This window comes from Grus americana, chromosome 30 (assembly GCF_028858705.1).
Source record: "Grus americana isolate bGruAme1 chromosome 30, bGruAme1.mat, whole genome shotgun sequence".
NCBI lineage: Eukaryota > Metazoa > Chordata > Aves > Gruiformes > Gruidae > Grus > Grus americana.
In genome coordinates, this window is record NC_072881.1 from 785,700 (window position 1) to 801,667 (window position 15,968).

The 15,968-nt window shown below is 50.4% G+C and overlaps 1 protein-coding gene across 1 annotated transcript; it reads left to right on the top strand.

Moving 5' to 3' along the window:
• Positions 1-2,976: 2,976 nt before the first annotated feature.
• LOC129197961 (uncharacterized) lies at positions 2,977-8,609 on the top strand. The gene is made up of 6 exons (XM_054806801.1): positions 2,977-3,111; positions 6,026-6,103; positions 6,273-6,566; positions 7,189-7,488; positions 7,809-7,910; positions 8,359-8,609. Exons 1-6 carry the CDS (start codon positions 3,081-3,083, stop codon positions 8,385-8,387), a joined length of 834 nt encoding a protein of 277 aa, XP_054662776.1. The 5' UTR covers positions 2,977-3,080; the 3' UTR covers positions 8,388-8,609.
• Positions 8,610-15,968: the final 7,359 nt, after the last annotated feature.

The following is a 15,968-nucleotide window of genomic DNA, read 5'->3' on the forward strand; positions in this document are numbered from 1 at the left end:
GACGTTTTTAAACAAAAAAATTAGCTTCGAGATGGACTTTTACGGATTTAGCTAACACTTCTGTTTGTCTACAGGTATTTCTATGCATTTAACTTTCTAGGGAGCTGTCTCGTGATGAGAAAAGTCCTAGGCATAATGGTTCAAGACCTTATTTTTATTACATTGACATATGAGTGGTTTGAATTGGAAGAAGCACCCTGAGGCTAACTGATCATGCAAGAAACAATAGGAACTGCAGTCCCAAAGGCTGAGAATCTTCTTGCCGAGCAGATCAATGAGGATGTGGCTGCCCTGCCTGGTAGACATGGTCTCCTTTTCAGCTTGCATAGTCAGACGTACATCTGCAGCATGTTACCTCTGGCCACAAGTCCTCAGATGAGATGAACAACATCCCAGGAGTAATTCAGGCACATAAATACAGCATCTAGTAACATAGAATCCTAGAATCTTTAAGGTTGGAAAAGACCTCTAAGATCATCAAGTCCAACCGTCAACCTAATACCACCATGTCTACTAAACCATGTCCCGAAGTGCCACGTCTACACGTTTTTTGAACATCTCCTGTGGTGACTCCACCACCTCTCTGGGCATCCAAGGAGCGTGGGGTAGCGGAGACCTTTTCAGCACATGAGCAGGTGGGATCATAAACTCTGAAGACTCTCAACCCTGTATTAGCGTAGCTAGAAGCTAGATACGGGGTACCACAAGCATCAGAAAGGTCATCAAACACCAGTGTTGAGGCAGCAAAACCACAGAATTTCTAGAGGGTCAGAAGAATTGTGCTCTAAACCACACAGAGGGTTCCTACTGATAGCTATGGGAACTGCGTTTACTAGCAACTGTTATTTCCAAGGGAAAACTAAGGAAGGCCATGATCTCACCCTCCTATTTACAGCCACCTCAGAGGTACTGAATGTTCTGCATGTGGGTTCTTCTTCCTGAATATGGAGAGAAATCAACACTTCCTAAATGTGATACATCACATCTGTCTCATTCCCTGATTTTAGACATGGATCATAGTCCTCCAGATAATCTGATTTCCGTCCGCAGAGTAGATTTAGATGATTACCTAAAAAGCAGACAACTAATTTCTAGAAGAATAGCACCAGAAAAGATGAATCACTATCAAATAGAGAAAAATAAAGCCAGGGAAGAACTGTGTGAAGCCTTGACTGCAAAGAGGAAGTTTCAGTGAATGAATGAAGTTCCTGAAGCATAGAATTTGGGAAGTAAAACTTAATGTAGTTCTTCTGCCATGTCAGAAAACCCAGCAGTCAGCAGATGACACTAAGAGGAAGGGGTCACTCTTGTAGCCACTGATGCACTGAATTCACCTGCATATTTTTGACATGAAAGCACCCACAGAACTTTTGAGAGTACACAGATGGACCAAGCTGAACAAAATGGGAAGGAGCATCCTGGCAGCCAAACCCACAACAGGACAACTCACCTGCAGGTACAAGGAGAGTGTTAGTGGCAGATGGGTCCTGTCACTTCTGAGCCAGGTCATGATGATCACCATGCAAAATGAGTCCCTGCAGCTACCCCAAGCCTCTCCCAGGCAAGATCATGTCCAGGAAGACTATAGGGACCTTCACGTCGCATTGGAGACAGATTCACATCCTCACTGCTTTATACAAGCTCTGTTTCACCTCTAGACCCCCATGGTCCTGAAACACAAAGACCAGAGCAACATGGCAAGTAGGCCAGGGAATGGCTTCTGCTCATATGGCCAGGGTGGTCATATCTGATACCACTGCAGAATGACCCCTGGCTTATTTGAGCCACTGGCCAAGACCCCCAAAGCAGCCGGGAGCATGTTACTTGCCCCATGGCAGGGATAGCGAGAGCAATTGAGGAATGAAACCTGCCTGGGCTCTACGTCTGGGACTGCAGCATGGTTACAAGAGAGGATGTTGGCTGGAGAATCCTTCTGATGGCACGGTTGGGCCCCAAGGCTGCAGGACTAATGGACTTTTCAGGACAAGACAGGACGGGATGGGACAGGGGGTTGTGGAGAGGGGCAGGGGCAAAGAAACATAGTCAAACTGGCTTCAACCTCACTGTCTACAGGGAGCAAAGCTGGAGGAAGATACCTCATACACCAACCTTGTGTTTCCTCTCACAGGGAACCAGGACAGAAAGAAGAAACACTTGACTTAGTAGATGCATGACCTGCAGCTCTCCTGCTGATGTTTTGCAGTCGCGTATCTTCCCTCGTGTCTCTAACTCGCAGCCCCCATCTCCATCCATCCCACCGGCGCCCGCATGTGCAGCTGCTGCTGCTGTGCCAGCCCCGTTGCTGCTGCTGCTGGCAGCCTGCGTCTGTCAGAGGAGGAGAGGTAAGCGATGAGGGCAAAAGAGGATCACATCAGATCAGAGGATGCAAAGCGAGGGCGGAAAGGCAATGTGACACCAGTGAGCAGAACACGTCCAGTTGCGGGAGGAGTGCTTCTGCTCCTGGGATGCCCTTGCACGGGGGATTCCTTCAATGCCTGCACCACACCCGAGTCCCCAAAATATTGAGCAATGCAGAGCATCCTCCCGCAAAACCATGCCACGTACCTGGCACGGTGGCAGTTCAGATCAGCAATACCTCCTCATCCCTACCCCTGACCCTCTCAATGCAAGATGAGAGCTAACACCACATTGACTGCCAAGGTCTAGGACATCTGGAGAGTCTCCTACGAGCCTTTTCACCTATCGACAGCACGCTTGTTGCAAGCCAGGTGGTTTACCAAAAAACTCTTGCAGTCCTCTCTCTGCTAGGCCACATTCATTGGAAACGACTCATGGTTCATGGGGTAAAGAAAGAGCTCAAAGGTGACCTAGAATACTCGGAGAGGAAAACATCTCTGAAAACACAATGTGAATCCTAAGACACACAACACCCGGAGTGTAGTTTCCCCCCATGTGGTTAGTGGCTTCTACTTCATTATGCAGCACTTCCTCTCCCTGCCCCTCTGACCACCCAACTCGAGTCAGACAGATGGGGAAGGCAGCACAGAACCACCAGGCAGCACACTCCTCTCCTGGACAGGCCAGAACAGAGCCCTGAGCAGCCCCTGGACTGCAGTGCCATGATCATCTATTGCCTTGTGACACTCCTCAGTGAGTCTCTCATCCTCTTCTCTTCGCTTCGCTTCACTTCGCTTCTCTTTTCTCCCTCCACCACACACATGTTTATTTCTCCTTTTTCCTCGTCTCATTTCTTCCCATCTCCCTTTTCCATTCCTTTCCTTTCCTTCACATCTAGTCCTTCTTCTGCCCTATATCCCTCTCAAGTCCTCTCTTCCACTGCCATCATCTCTTTCTTCTCCCTCTCTCCTTTCTGGTTTTCAATCCAATCTTCCCTCCTGTCTTTCATCCTCCTCTCTATAACCCTGTTCCTTTCCTTTCCTCTCCTCTCCTCTCCTCTCCTCTCCTCTCCTCTCCTCTCCTCTCTTCTCCTCTCTGCACACTTTTCCTCTTCCCTTTTGTTAGACCCTCAATAATATGTTTCTCTGGTGGGTCGATGCAGTTAGTTCTGTCCTGTCAGCTGGGAAGAACGCTTGGCTGAAAACTCATTGCTGTGGTGGTGCTGGAGACGATCCCAACATATGATCTTCTTTGTGGCAAATGGGTCTGGCTGTTAAATATCAGTTCCATCATGGTCTTTCTGGTGTAGATTCTTTTGAAATTAGATCTGATTATCTGACTGGCTGTTTTGCATCCTTTTTTGGATTGGTTTCTGGCTTGAGAACCAGACTAGGACTGGTTGATCCCAGGTTGGGGGTGAACCATAGTTATGGTCTGTCTAAGAAAGATCTATCTCAGGTCAAAAATGTGCTCCAGAACTTTAAATGGCCAGCCCTGCCTCCATCCTGCCTCTCTCCAGCATTGTCAGTGAGGGGCTGAAAATAAGGAACATGCACCTCCACGCGTGCTCTTCTTGGGTACATCTCCCCCCGTTACAAAGGACGCTACATTCACGTGCTCTGTGTGGGGAAGACGCTTTTCAGCGGAAAAAAGCTGATTAGATCTACTGCTGCCTCACACTTACCACAGCAAAGCCCATGTCACCCAACCACATCCTTCATCTCGCTAGTCCAGCTGAGACCTTGTCCCGGATTTCCCCACTGGTAACATTTGCACAGCGCTTAACATCTTGACTGCAACAGCCAGATGTAGGCAAGATGAATCTCTAGGGCGTCACCAACAGAAGTCGAGTGCAAAATTAAGGGGCTTGGATTACTCACATGTTGCCCAAGCCTGAGAGCTTTGTTCCAGGAAGCAGAAAGGAAGAAGCCAACGGTTTTAGGATGTGATGCCCTCTCTCCATGGCAAGACAGAAATTTGATGGATGGAGATGGAGACTTTGGCAGCTTGGTCATCTCTGGCAGCTCACGCCATAGCAGTATTCAGTGAAGAGGCTGTTGAGGTCTGGACGATGTTTGCTTTTTTCACATTAGCAAGACAAAGACACCAAACCAAACAAAGCCAAAAACCCCCCACAGCACAAACAAGTTTTCTTGGTTTATTTTGCTTTCAGAATGTTGGGGGGTTTACTTCCTCCAACGTACCTCTTGGAAATTCAGTTGCAAAGAGGTGAAAGTATTTTTTAACCAGGACATCACAAGTTTGAAAACAGGAATTTGCATCTGGACCACTTGGGAGACTTGCCTGTAGATATCAAAGGGGGAAGAAATGCAACTTTTACAGTGTAGTCTGTTATTTGAGAAGAGAATCAGGAGAGACCGGGGTGGGGCCGGTTCAACTGATTCTGAGGTTAAATACTTGATTTGAGTCAGCTTTGTTTCCTCTAGGGTGGAAGGGGATGAAGTCCTAGAGTGCTGTCCTGTGCAGGGTTGAAGCGATGAGTTACTGATCCTGGGCCAGGGAGAGCAGCCTGGATCCTGGCTCCTGCCCTGGGTCTGGCTGGCTGGAGTTATTTTTCTTCATAGCAGCCCGAAGGGTGCTGGTTTGGGTTTGTGACTAAAAGAGTGATGATAACACACCAGAGCTTTGGCTATTGCTGACAGTGTTTGCACGGCGTCAAGGTCTTCTCTGTTTCCCACTCTGCCCTGCAAGGAGAAGGCTGTGGGTGTGCAAGAAGCTGGGAGGGAAGGCAACCAGGACAGCTGACCCCAACTGACCAAAGAGATATTCCATGCCCTATAACATCATGCTTATCAATAAAAATGGAGGGAAGGGGGGTTTGGGGCATGCAGCCACAGCTCGGGGTCTGGCTGGGTATCACTGCACTTGTGGGAGGTGGTGAGCGATTGTCTTTGCTTCATCTCTGCAGTTGTTTTCTCTCTCCCTCTTTCAATTACTTATTCAAGTTTTTTTTAATCTCAACCCATGAGTTTTCTTAATTTTGCTCTCTATTCTCTTCTCCTGTCCTGCTGGGGGCAGGGGGGAGTGTGTGGCTGCGTGGGGCTGGTCCACCAGGCAGGGTCAGCCCACACCAGCCCTCCTCATATCTATTGCAAGCGACACGCCCCACCTCATATCGGGGCAGAAACCCCAAAGATTCCTTTCTGCAGCCTGGTATTTGATGCAAATAGACCTTGAGCTCCTCCTGCCATGTACCCCAGCTCAACACCTCCTTTCTCCGCTGCTAGGACCATGAGATCTCCCATTCTTCCTAACCCTGTAAGGACTCCAGCAGCCCCATTTCTTTAAGATATCATTTCCTATTGCTGATAGTAATCAATTGCTTGGCAATCATCAAATCGCTTCTAACAGAAGAAAGAATGTCGCCCAACATGTGTTCCATGTAGCAAAAAGATAAGTTCAGGGGCACGTGGAGTTTTGTCGATTTTTTCCCCGTGGGTGGCCTCATTGGCATGTGAAATTGCTGTGACAGGGTTTCTCTGTGATCTGTCGAGGCTTTCCGTGCTACAGTGGCACCAGAAGGACCCACGACCCGTACGAATCCATGGTGCTGTGGAGGGGCTGCCGCCTTGAGCGATGGCGAAAAGGGGCAGGAATTCCCAGGGCGGTGGCTGCCGAAGTGACTTCCTTTCTCTCCTTTTTGCAGCCTCCTCTCTCTTCTCGTCTCAATGCTGCTCTCTCACAGCTTTCCTCCAGCTGCTACCGTTGGCTGTGTCCTCTGCAGGTAAGTGCAGCCTGACCTCTCAGAAGATGCTCTCCTGCTGAACCGAGCCTTTGACGATGAGGCAGGGTTGAGCTGTGTTTTGTAAAATGGAGGGAAAAGGGGCGTCTCATTTTGCTTTTCCTCTCGGAAAGTTCCCTCCCATCCTCCACACCCTTTCTTTCTTCCTTAGACCTTCTGCCAAGGCCGACACTCTCTGCAGACCCCAGTTACCATTTTTATTATGAAGGAGAATATGTCGCTTTGATCTGCTTGGCTACGACAAAGAGGAACATAGGTGGATTTCGGTTCTTCAATCAAAGTGGGGACCAAATCTACCTGCAAGCACCTTACTCCCTCCCAAAAGCCCGGTTGCAGCTCACAGCTACAAAAGCATCTGGAGGGTACACGTGCATGTATTTTGTGGAGGACTCTGGACACCAAATTCCTTCCAATAGGAGCCTTCCTCTTTCACTTGAGGTTCGGGGTAGGTTGGTCTTGTCTTATGGTCTCATCAGCCCAGACACCACATGCCTCCCTTTAGAGCATCATCTTGTTCGATGGCCTCATCATGTGGTTGCCAGTGTACAGATGAAGTTGCTCTGGCTTCTCACAAGCTCCTGTTGTGCTCCTGGATTTCTCTGAGAAAGCAGGAATAAGTTGGCCTGGGAGCTGTGTCCCCTCCAAGAGGTCTTACAGCAGTGAGCCTGCCCGAGCCTTTCATTAGGGTTTGGGGTGTATTACATGCCTTTCTACTTTGGGCGTGTAAAAATACTTATTTTCTGTGCTTCAGAGAATACAAAGAAACCGCTCAAGCTGCTTTGAGTTCTTATCTCTGAGATCCGTGGGCCTTTTTTCCTCTGTCCATGGTTCAAGGGCGTAGGAAAGAGAGCCACGAGTGAGCCCCAGAAGCTGTTCTGTAGTTCAAGGCTCTGTGTTTGCCCTGGCAATAGTCAGAAGAATAATTAACTTCCTTTCTAGTCCCTTTGTCAAGGCTGAGTTGTGACACTGGGAAAAATCATGGGATTTGTGCACAGGTCCTGATGTCACAGACAGCCGACTTGGTTGGGTTATGTGTTGTGTTATGTTTGTTTGGTTTTTTTCCCCAGATGCTCCCGTGGCCCCAACGTTATCCCTGGAACCTCAGCAGCAGTTCTATAGAATTGGGGACTCCGTCAGGCTACTCTGCTCCATCCCCTCATCTGCAGATTATGTTAGAGAAGTTCAGTATTATACGGACTATGGATCTCAGATGTCCATCCCAGTATCGAACGTGAGAAACTACAGCTATGAACTCAGCATCACGGAACAGGAAGTCTCTGGGTCTTACAGCTGTGCCTATTTTGTAACTCTGCCTAATCGTGCCGTTCTCTCAAAAAGGAGCCACTGGATCAATGTCAACATGAAAAGTGAGTTTTCAAACCCATCCAGTGACTACTGACCCATCTTCAGTTAATTCATTCCCTCTGTGCTTCTCTACGAATTCATCCACGAGCCTCATCTCCATCCCTTCCTGTCCTATGACCATCCATCTCTCTGTGTCAGCCCCTCTATCCATCGCTAAATGAGCTCATTGCCATACCTGCCCATTCTTTTATAAACAAAAATAAGGAGAGATACTGGAGAAAAAGATCTCAATGAAAAGATGGGCTCATCACCTCATATGGCTTTTTTTTGGGGGGGGGGGGGAAGTTTGTGTCATGGTAAAGTCAACATTGATTCTTCCCAGGCCATAAAATCAGCTGGATTAGAGAGATCATTGTTGGGGGATCCTTCTTTACCATCAATGGCCTCATCTTTTTCTTCTCCCACCGCCTGATGAAGAGAAGAGGTAAATGTTTTACTTGCATTAATTCTTAGACTCCTGGGACTTCATTTTCTTTGCCAAATAATGACCCCTTTTGACTGTTACTCCACCTTCCTTGCCAAAGAAAAAAAGGAAACCAACCTTTTGCTCAAAGCTGGTTTGGGAGGTTGTTCTGGACAGAGAATTTGAAAAGTATTGCTCCTCAATGGTGGCTGAGTCAGCATCCCTGCAGGTATTTAAAAGACGTGTAGATATGGCACTTAGGGACATGGTTTAGTGGTGGCCTTTGTAGTGCTAGGCTTATGGTTGGACTCGATGATCTTCAAGGTCTTTTCCAACCTAAAAGATAGTATGATTCTCTGATTCTCTGAGTCTCACCCTCCTCCTTCCTTGGATCCCCAAATTCATCTCCCTTAAAGGTCCAAGACTGAAGAGAAGCCATTTCCGATGCTGTTGCTTCCCTCATTTGCAGATCTGAAAGAGGGATTCCGGATGGACTAATGAGAGGAATGAGAAGAAAAAATCCCCTAAAGGTTTTACTCCATTTAGCTAAGGCCATCGTTCCCTCGGGGCCTGCCTGATTCCTCATTGTCTGCCTCAGATTCCTCAAGAAGCAGAAGTGGTGCACGTTCAACCGGCATTGCTTTGGCCACTCCTTTCCTCTGTGCAGACCCCTGTGCCTTCCAACCTGCCTTGGCTCCATTCTAATAAAGCTGGACATTATCTTTTGGTCTTGTGGGTTTTATGGAAAGATGCATGTTTCCACGCTCCTTCCCAAAGCAATGGAGGCAGATAGAGGAAGGATGAGAAGGAAGAGGGTGAAACGGTGTCTGCAAAGCAGGTTTGGTGAGTCATCAACCCAACAGCCACTGCTGTAAGTCTGCCTCTGCCTGGGGTTGTCCCTGTCCTTGGTGTTAGGGCAGTGGCACAATGGGTACGTTGGGTACATTGGGTGCCGGGATAGCCACCACAGTGGGGGCAGGTGATTGTGAGGGGAAGCTCAGCTGTCCAGGATCTCTGGGATAGCAGTGATGAGGCCTGAGATGGAGGCACTGAGAAAATCATAGAATCATAGAATGGTTTAGGTTGGAAGGGACCTCAAAGCCCATCTAGTTCCAACCCCCTGCCATGGGCAGGGACACCCTCCACTAAACCACTTTTCCCAAGGCCTCCTCCAACCTGGTCTTAAACACTTCCAGGGATGGGGCCTCCACAACCTCTTTGGGCAACCTGTGCCAGTACCTCCCCACTCTAACAGTAAAGAATTTCTAACATCTAGTCTAAATTGACCCTCCTTCAGCTTAAACCCATTACCCCCTGTCCTGTCACAACACTCCCTCAGAAACAGTCCCTCACCATCTTTCCTGTAGGCCCCTTCACATACTGGTAAGCTGCAATCAGATCTCCCTGGAGACTTCTTTTCTCCAGACTGAACAATCCCAACTCTCTCAGCCTGTCCTCATAGGAGAGGTGCTCCAGCTCTCTGATCAGCTTCGTGGCCTCCTTTGGACTCACTCCAACAGCTCCATGTCTCTCTTGTACTGGGCCTCCCAGAGCTGAATGCAGTACTCCAGGTGGGGTAATCTGGGAGAAAGCAGGAGTGTTGGGTTTGCATGGCAAGGTTTTGGTAGCGGGGCGGGCTACAGGGGTGGCTTCTGTGAGAAGCTGCCAGAAGCTTCCCCTGTGTCTGATAGAGCCAATGCCAGCCGGCTCCAAGATGGACCCACCACTGGCCAAGGCCAAGCCAATCAGTGCCTCTGTGATAACATAGTTAAGAAGGAAAACAAAAACCAAACAGTTAGAGAGGGAGCTTTTGCAGCTGGAAAGAGGAGTGAGAAGATGTAAGAAACTCTGCAGACACTAAGGTCAGTGCAGAAGGAGGGGCAGGAGGTGCTCCAGGCACCAGAGCAGAGATCCCCCTGCAGCCCGTGGTGAAGACCATGGTGAAGCAGGCTGTCCCCCTGCAGCCCATGGAGGAAGGATGAGGGGGTGTAGCGATTCCACCTGCAGCCCGTGGAGGACCCCACGCCGGAGCAGGTGGAGGCACCTGAAGGAGGCTGTGGACCGTGGGAAGCCCACACTGGAGCAAGCTCCTGGCAGGACCTGTGGACCCGTGGAGAGAGGAGCCCACGCCAGAGCAGGTTTGCTGGCAGGACTTGTGACCCCGTGGGGGACCCACGCTGGAGCAGTCTGCTCCTGAAGGTCTGCACCCCGTGGGAGAGAGACTCACGTTGGAGCAGTTGGTGAAGGACTGTCTCCCATGAGAGGGACTCCTCCATGCTGGAGCAGGGGAACGATGAGAGGAGTCCTCCCCCTGAGGAGGAACAAGCAGCAGAAACAACGTGTGATGAACTGACCGTAACCCCCATTCCCCGTCCCCCTGTGCTGCTGAGGGGGGGCGGAGGTTGAAGCCGGGAGTGAAGTTGAGCCCGGGAAGATGGGAGGGGTGGGGGCAGGTGTTTTCAGATTTGACTTTATTTCTCATTCCTCTCCTCTGTTTCGCTTAGTAAGAAGTTAGATGAATTTCCTCTCTAAGTTCAGTCTGTTTTGCTCGTGACGATAATTAGTGAGTGATCTCTCCCTGTCCTTATCTCGCCCCAGAAGCTTTTTGCTATACTTTTTCTCTCTCCCCTGTCTGGTGAACAAGGGACATGATAGAGCGGCTCTGGTGGGCATCTGGCCCCCAGCCGGGGTCAACCCACCACAGCGGGGATTTGCTGGGCAGTGCAGGAGTATGGGGGACAATGAGGGTGTATCAAGGATGGGGCTTTGTAGGGACAATGTGTTTTTTGGGATGGCTGATGGGCGCATTGTGTGGTTAAGGGGTATGTGAAGAAGGGAGATTGCATTTTTGCTGGCTGTATGCATTATATATGGGAGCTGTGGGGGTAGAATATGAGGGGAGATTTAGGTTGTACATAAGGAAGACATTTTTATGATGAGGTCGGTAAGACACTGGAATAGGTTGTCCAGAGAAGTTGTGGATGCCCCATCACTGGAAATATTCAATGTCAGGTTGGATGGGGCTTTGAGCAAACTGATCTAGTGAAAGATTACCCTGCACATGGCAGGGGGTTGGAACTAGATGGGCTTTGAGGTCCCTTCCAACCCAAACCATTCTGTGATATTATGGTTCTATGATTCTATGACCTTGGAAAAATGAGGGGCTGTGGGGGAGCTGCAATTGCAGGAATGAAATATTGAGGCGGTAGAGTATAAGGGGTACTGTGGGCACATGGTGTCTGCGGGGATGAGATCAGGGTAGACTTTGGGTTACTGGAGGCTGTAGAGATGGGCTGTAAGGACTATGAGGATTGGTTATGGTGTTTGTAGGGATGGATGGATGGATGAATGGATGTTTGCAATTTGTGTTGCTCTATAGGATTGTCCTTGACCTGCAGCGAGAGACCCTTGACCCATGGGAGAAGGAAAATGGGGTGGGAGAAAGGACACAGGCTTCATGTAGGATTATCAGGTCGGTGTGGCATAAGGGCAAAGAGGTCCAGGAAGGCTGGGCATTCTTCAAGAAGGAAGTCTTAAAGGCACAAGAGCAGGCTGTCCCTATGTGCCATAAGACAAACGGGCAGGGAAGACGACCGGCCTGGCTGAACAGGGAGCTTCTGCTGGGACTCAGGAAAAAAAGGAGAGTTTATCACTCTTGGAAGAAGGGGCAGGCAACTCAAGAAGAGTACAGGGATCTCACCAGGTCATGCAGAGGGAAAACTAGAAAGGCAAAAGCCCAGCTAGAGCTCAATCTGGCCACTGTTGTAAGGGATAGCAAGAAATGTTTTTACAAATACATCAACAATAAAAAGAGGGCCAAGGGGAATCTCCATCCTTTATTGGATGTGGAGGGGAACATGGCCACTAAGGATGAAGAAAAGGCTGAGGTATTTAATGCCTTCTTTGCCTCAGTCTTTAATAGTCAGACCAGCTGCCCCCAGGGCATTCAGCCCCCTGAGCTGGAAGACAGGGACAGAGGGCAGACTAAACCCCCCATGACCCAGGAGGAAGGAGTTCATGACCTACTATGCCATCTGGACACTCACAAGTCTATGGTGCTGGATGGGATCCACCTGAGAGTGCAGAGGGAGCTGGCAGATGAGCTTGCCAAGCCACTCTCCATCATTTATCAACAGTCCTGCTTAACAGGGGAGGTCCCAGACGACTGGAGGCTTGCCAATGTGGTGCCCATCTACAAGAAGGTCCCGAAAGAGGATCTGGGAAACTACAGGCCTGTCAGCCTGACTTCAGTGCCGGGGAAGGTTATGGAGCAGTTCATCTTGGGTGCACTCATCAAGCGTGTGCAAGACACCCAGGGGATCAGGCCTAGCCAGCATGGATTCATGAAAGGCAGGTCCTGCCTGACCAACCTGAGCTCCCTCTATGACCCGGTGACCCGCCTAGTGGATGAGGGAAAGGCTGTGGATGTTATCTACCTGGACTTCAGTAAAGCTTTTGACATGATCTCCCACAACATTCTCCTAGAGAAGCTGGTGGCTCATGCCTTAGACAGGTGCGCTTTTCGCTGGGTGAAAAACTGGCTGGAAGGCCAAGCCCAGAGAGTTGTGGTGAACAGAGTTAAATGCAATTGGTGGCCGGTCACAAGCGGTGTTCCCCAGGGCTCCATCTTGGGGCCAGTCTTGTTTAATATCTTTATCAATGATCTGGACAAGGGGATTGAGTGCACCCTCAGAAAGTTTGCAGACAACATCAAGTGGTGTGGGAGCATCGATCTGCTCGAGGGTAGGAAGGCTCTGCAGAGGGATCTGGACAGGCGGGATCGATGGGCCGAGGCCAACTGTACGAGGTTTGACAAGGCCAAGTGCCAGGTCCTGCACTTGGGTCACAACAACCCCAGGCAACGCCCCAGGTTTGGGGAAGAGTGACTGGAAAGCTGCCTGGAGGAAAAGGACCTGGGGGTGCTGGTTGACAGCCAGCTCAGCATGAGCCAGCAGCGTGCCCAGGTGGCCAAGAAGGCCAACAGCATCGTGGCTTGTATCAGGAATACTGCGGCCAGCAGGAGTAGGGATGTGATTGTGCCACCGTACTCGGCTCTGGTGAGGCCGCACCTCGAGTACTGTGTTCAGTTTTGGGCCCCTCACTCCAAGAAGGACATTGGGGTGCCTGCCCAGAGAAGGGCAACAAAGCTGGTGAAGGGTCTGGAGCACAAGTCTTGCGAGGAGCGGCTGTGGGAACTGCGGTTGTTTAGTCTGCAGAAGAGGAGGCTGAGGGGAGACCTGATCGCTCTCTACAACTACCTGGAAGGAGATTGTGGAGAGGTGGGTGTTGGTCTCTTTCCCAAGCAACAAGTGATAGGACAAGAGGAAACAGCCTCAAATTGCTCCAGGGGAGGTTTAGGTTGGATATTAGGAAAAAAATTCTTCACTGAAAGAGTGGTCAGACATTGGAACAGGCTCCCCAGAGAGGTGGTGGAGTCACCATCCCTGGAGGTGTTCAAAAAGCGTGTTAGACATGGCACTTTGGGACATGGTCTAGTAGACACAGTGGTGTTGGATTGATGGTTGGACTTGATGATCCTAGAGGTCTTTTCCAACCTTAAAGATTCCGTGATTCTATGATTCTATGGGATGTAGGGTAGCTGTCAGGCTATAATGTGGGAGCAGGGATGGAGTGGATGAGGGATTATAGGATAGGAATGGAGTAATGCAGTGAGTCTTCTACAGGGTGTTCTTTGTGCTATGGGGTGAGAATGGGGCTTCAAGGTAGGCGTTGGGAGGCAGGTGGTTACTTGCCCATGGTGTAAATTGGGCTACGTGTTGTGAGTGGGTTTATGGGGGAAGTTTCACGTTATAGAGTGGGCATTACGCCCTGGGTTAGACGTGAAGCTACAGGGCTGGAGTGGCACTATAGGTAAGGTTATACGCTATGGAGAAAGAACAGACGAAGAAATGGGAAGCTAGATGGTGGAAAACAGCACTTGAGCATAGGGTTTTGTTTATGAGGAGACAGTGCAGATATGGGGTGAGAGGGGGCTCTGGGGTGGGACGGAGCTGTGGTTTACCAGGGAGTGGCTTGGTGGTATTGTGGTGGTGGGAGTGGGCCCGTGTGGTCAGTGTTGGACGTTGGGGTGGGTTTGGGGTATGGAGCGGGAGTGGCACAATAGCATGGCACGATGGGGTTGGTGTTTGGCCAGGAGGTGGGAGTCGGGCTATGAGGTGGCACAGCCAAGGGTTATGGGGTGGGAGCGCAGGATGGAGTAGGAGTGGGGCTATGGCTTAGGCACCGGGCTATAGGGTTGCAGTGCACATCATGCTGAAGAACGGGACCCCAGATGAATTGATGCCATGAAGTAGTCCACACGCTGCCACAAGAGCTACTGGTAGCAGGTGTATGGGCTGCCTATAGAACATCAACCACGGAGACTTCACAGCCATGGTGACCTAGAAAGGAAATTGTAGGGGCAATCCATTGTACGGGCAACCACAGCTCTCCGCAGGACTGTGGTATCTGGGTGCCCCTGCTGCACTCAACACACCCAACTGTTCCCCAGGAGAAACCCAGATGTCCCAGCTCCACTGCCCCCACCTACCCCCTCAGGGGACCCAGGCATGCCGTATCCCCCTGTTCAACCCCACATGCAGCACTGCCCTCCAGGAGACCCAGGCAACGGGGTGCCCCAACCTACCTCACTGTCCCCTGTCCCCTATTCCTACCCACCCAAGACCCAGCTGCCCAGATGTCCCTGCTCCACCCCACACCCCCATGTACACCCAGATCCCTCTTGGCCCCCAGCCACAGGCTCTCCCCTAATTACCCAGTGCTATCTACAATTACTTAGGAGTAAGCAGCCTTCCCCTTAACCCCATGGCACGTCAGGTCATTGTTAGGGGGTTGTTCAATGACTGTAGGCCCTTCCCACATCCCCTACTTTATTCCATCTCTTCCCAGTGACCTCCAAACCCTCCGAGTTGCTCCACATGCCCTGCCATTGCACCCCAGCTCCTCTTCCAACCTCACAAGGATCCTACTTTCCCCAAGTCCCATGTTGCCTCTGCTCCTAGGACTTGTGTCTTCTCTCCTGGGGTCTTTGCAAGGACCTGCGTCCGTTTCCTCTGTAGGTTGTCCTATGGTCATCTCCCTCTGGCAATTGCTCAAACTATGGGTTGTGACTTCCCTTCAGCACAACTCAACAGGAAACCCTTAATGGAGGAAGAGTCAGCAAAACTACGGCATGGAGAGGAAGCAGGCGAGGGTTGAAGGACCTGAGGCAGTACTTGGGGATTTAAGGAGGGGCGAACTGGGGCAACTTGGGCCCTGCAACTCTAGAATGAACTGTTAGACCCCAGTAGGTGTCCCCATCCCTATCTGGGCAATTGTCCCTGGAGAAACCAGTCTCTTGCCTGTATTGGTAGCTTGGAAACATGCTCAACATCTTCCAGCCATCCAGGGGCTCCAGGTGCTCTTGATCTATACCTTGGGCTGAGCGATCTTCTGTCTACCTCCTTGTTTGCTAAACCACCGTCAAGGTGCCCCTGCGACACGTCACGTCTGTGCAAAAAGAAACATCTTTTTTCCTTTCTCTGTTACAGAGAGGTTATGAGACTTTACCCGCTTACTCAAGGCTGCAAACGCACGAGCCCTTCCCGTGTGAAAACCAGCAGGAAACGCTGTGGTCTGAAACAAAAATAAAAACTGATGAGCTCATCATTGCACATCAGATTAAACGAAAAGAACTGCAAGAAGGAAATATGGTTTGGGGAGATGCAGGTTTTCACACTGCATGTGACCAGGAGCTGGCAGAAGAATTACACAGGGCTGGGACCTCCGCAGCACACCAGGAAATGTATTCCCCCACCACGGCAACCACGCTGGAGCCCACAGCACCAGTGGGCACACACCGGGTACTGTGGCACGTCGGGAGGTGTCATCCCAGGGGCGAAGGAAGGCATCGCCTCCGTGCTGACCTCGGCTCTCCTCCACGTCAGGCAGTGACGGGACCGTCCCCTCTGCTGTGCTGTCCTGGTTTCAGCAGGGATAGAGTTAATCTCCTTCCTAGCAGCTGGTGTAGCATTGTGTTTTGAATTTAGGATGAGAATAATGTTGATAACACACTGACGT

Coding starts and splice junctions, on each gene's coding strand:
- LOC129197961 (XM_054806801.1), top strand. CDS start 3,081: ATGATCATCTATTGCCTTGTGACACTCCTCA. Junction 3,112..6,025: donor TTGCCTTGTGACACTCCTCA/GTGAGTCTCTCA, acceptor TCCTTTTTGCAG/CCTCCTCTCTCTTCTCGTCT. Junction 7,911..8,358: donor CCGCCTGATGAAGAGAAGAG/GTAAATGTTTTA, acceptor CCTCATTTGCAG/ATCTGAAAGAGGGATTCCGG.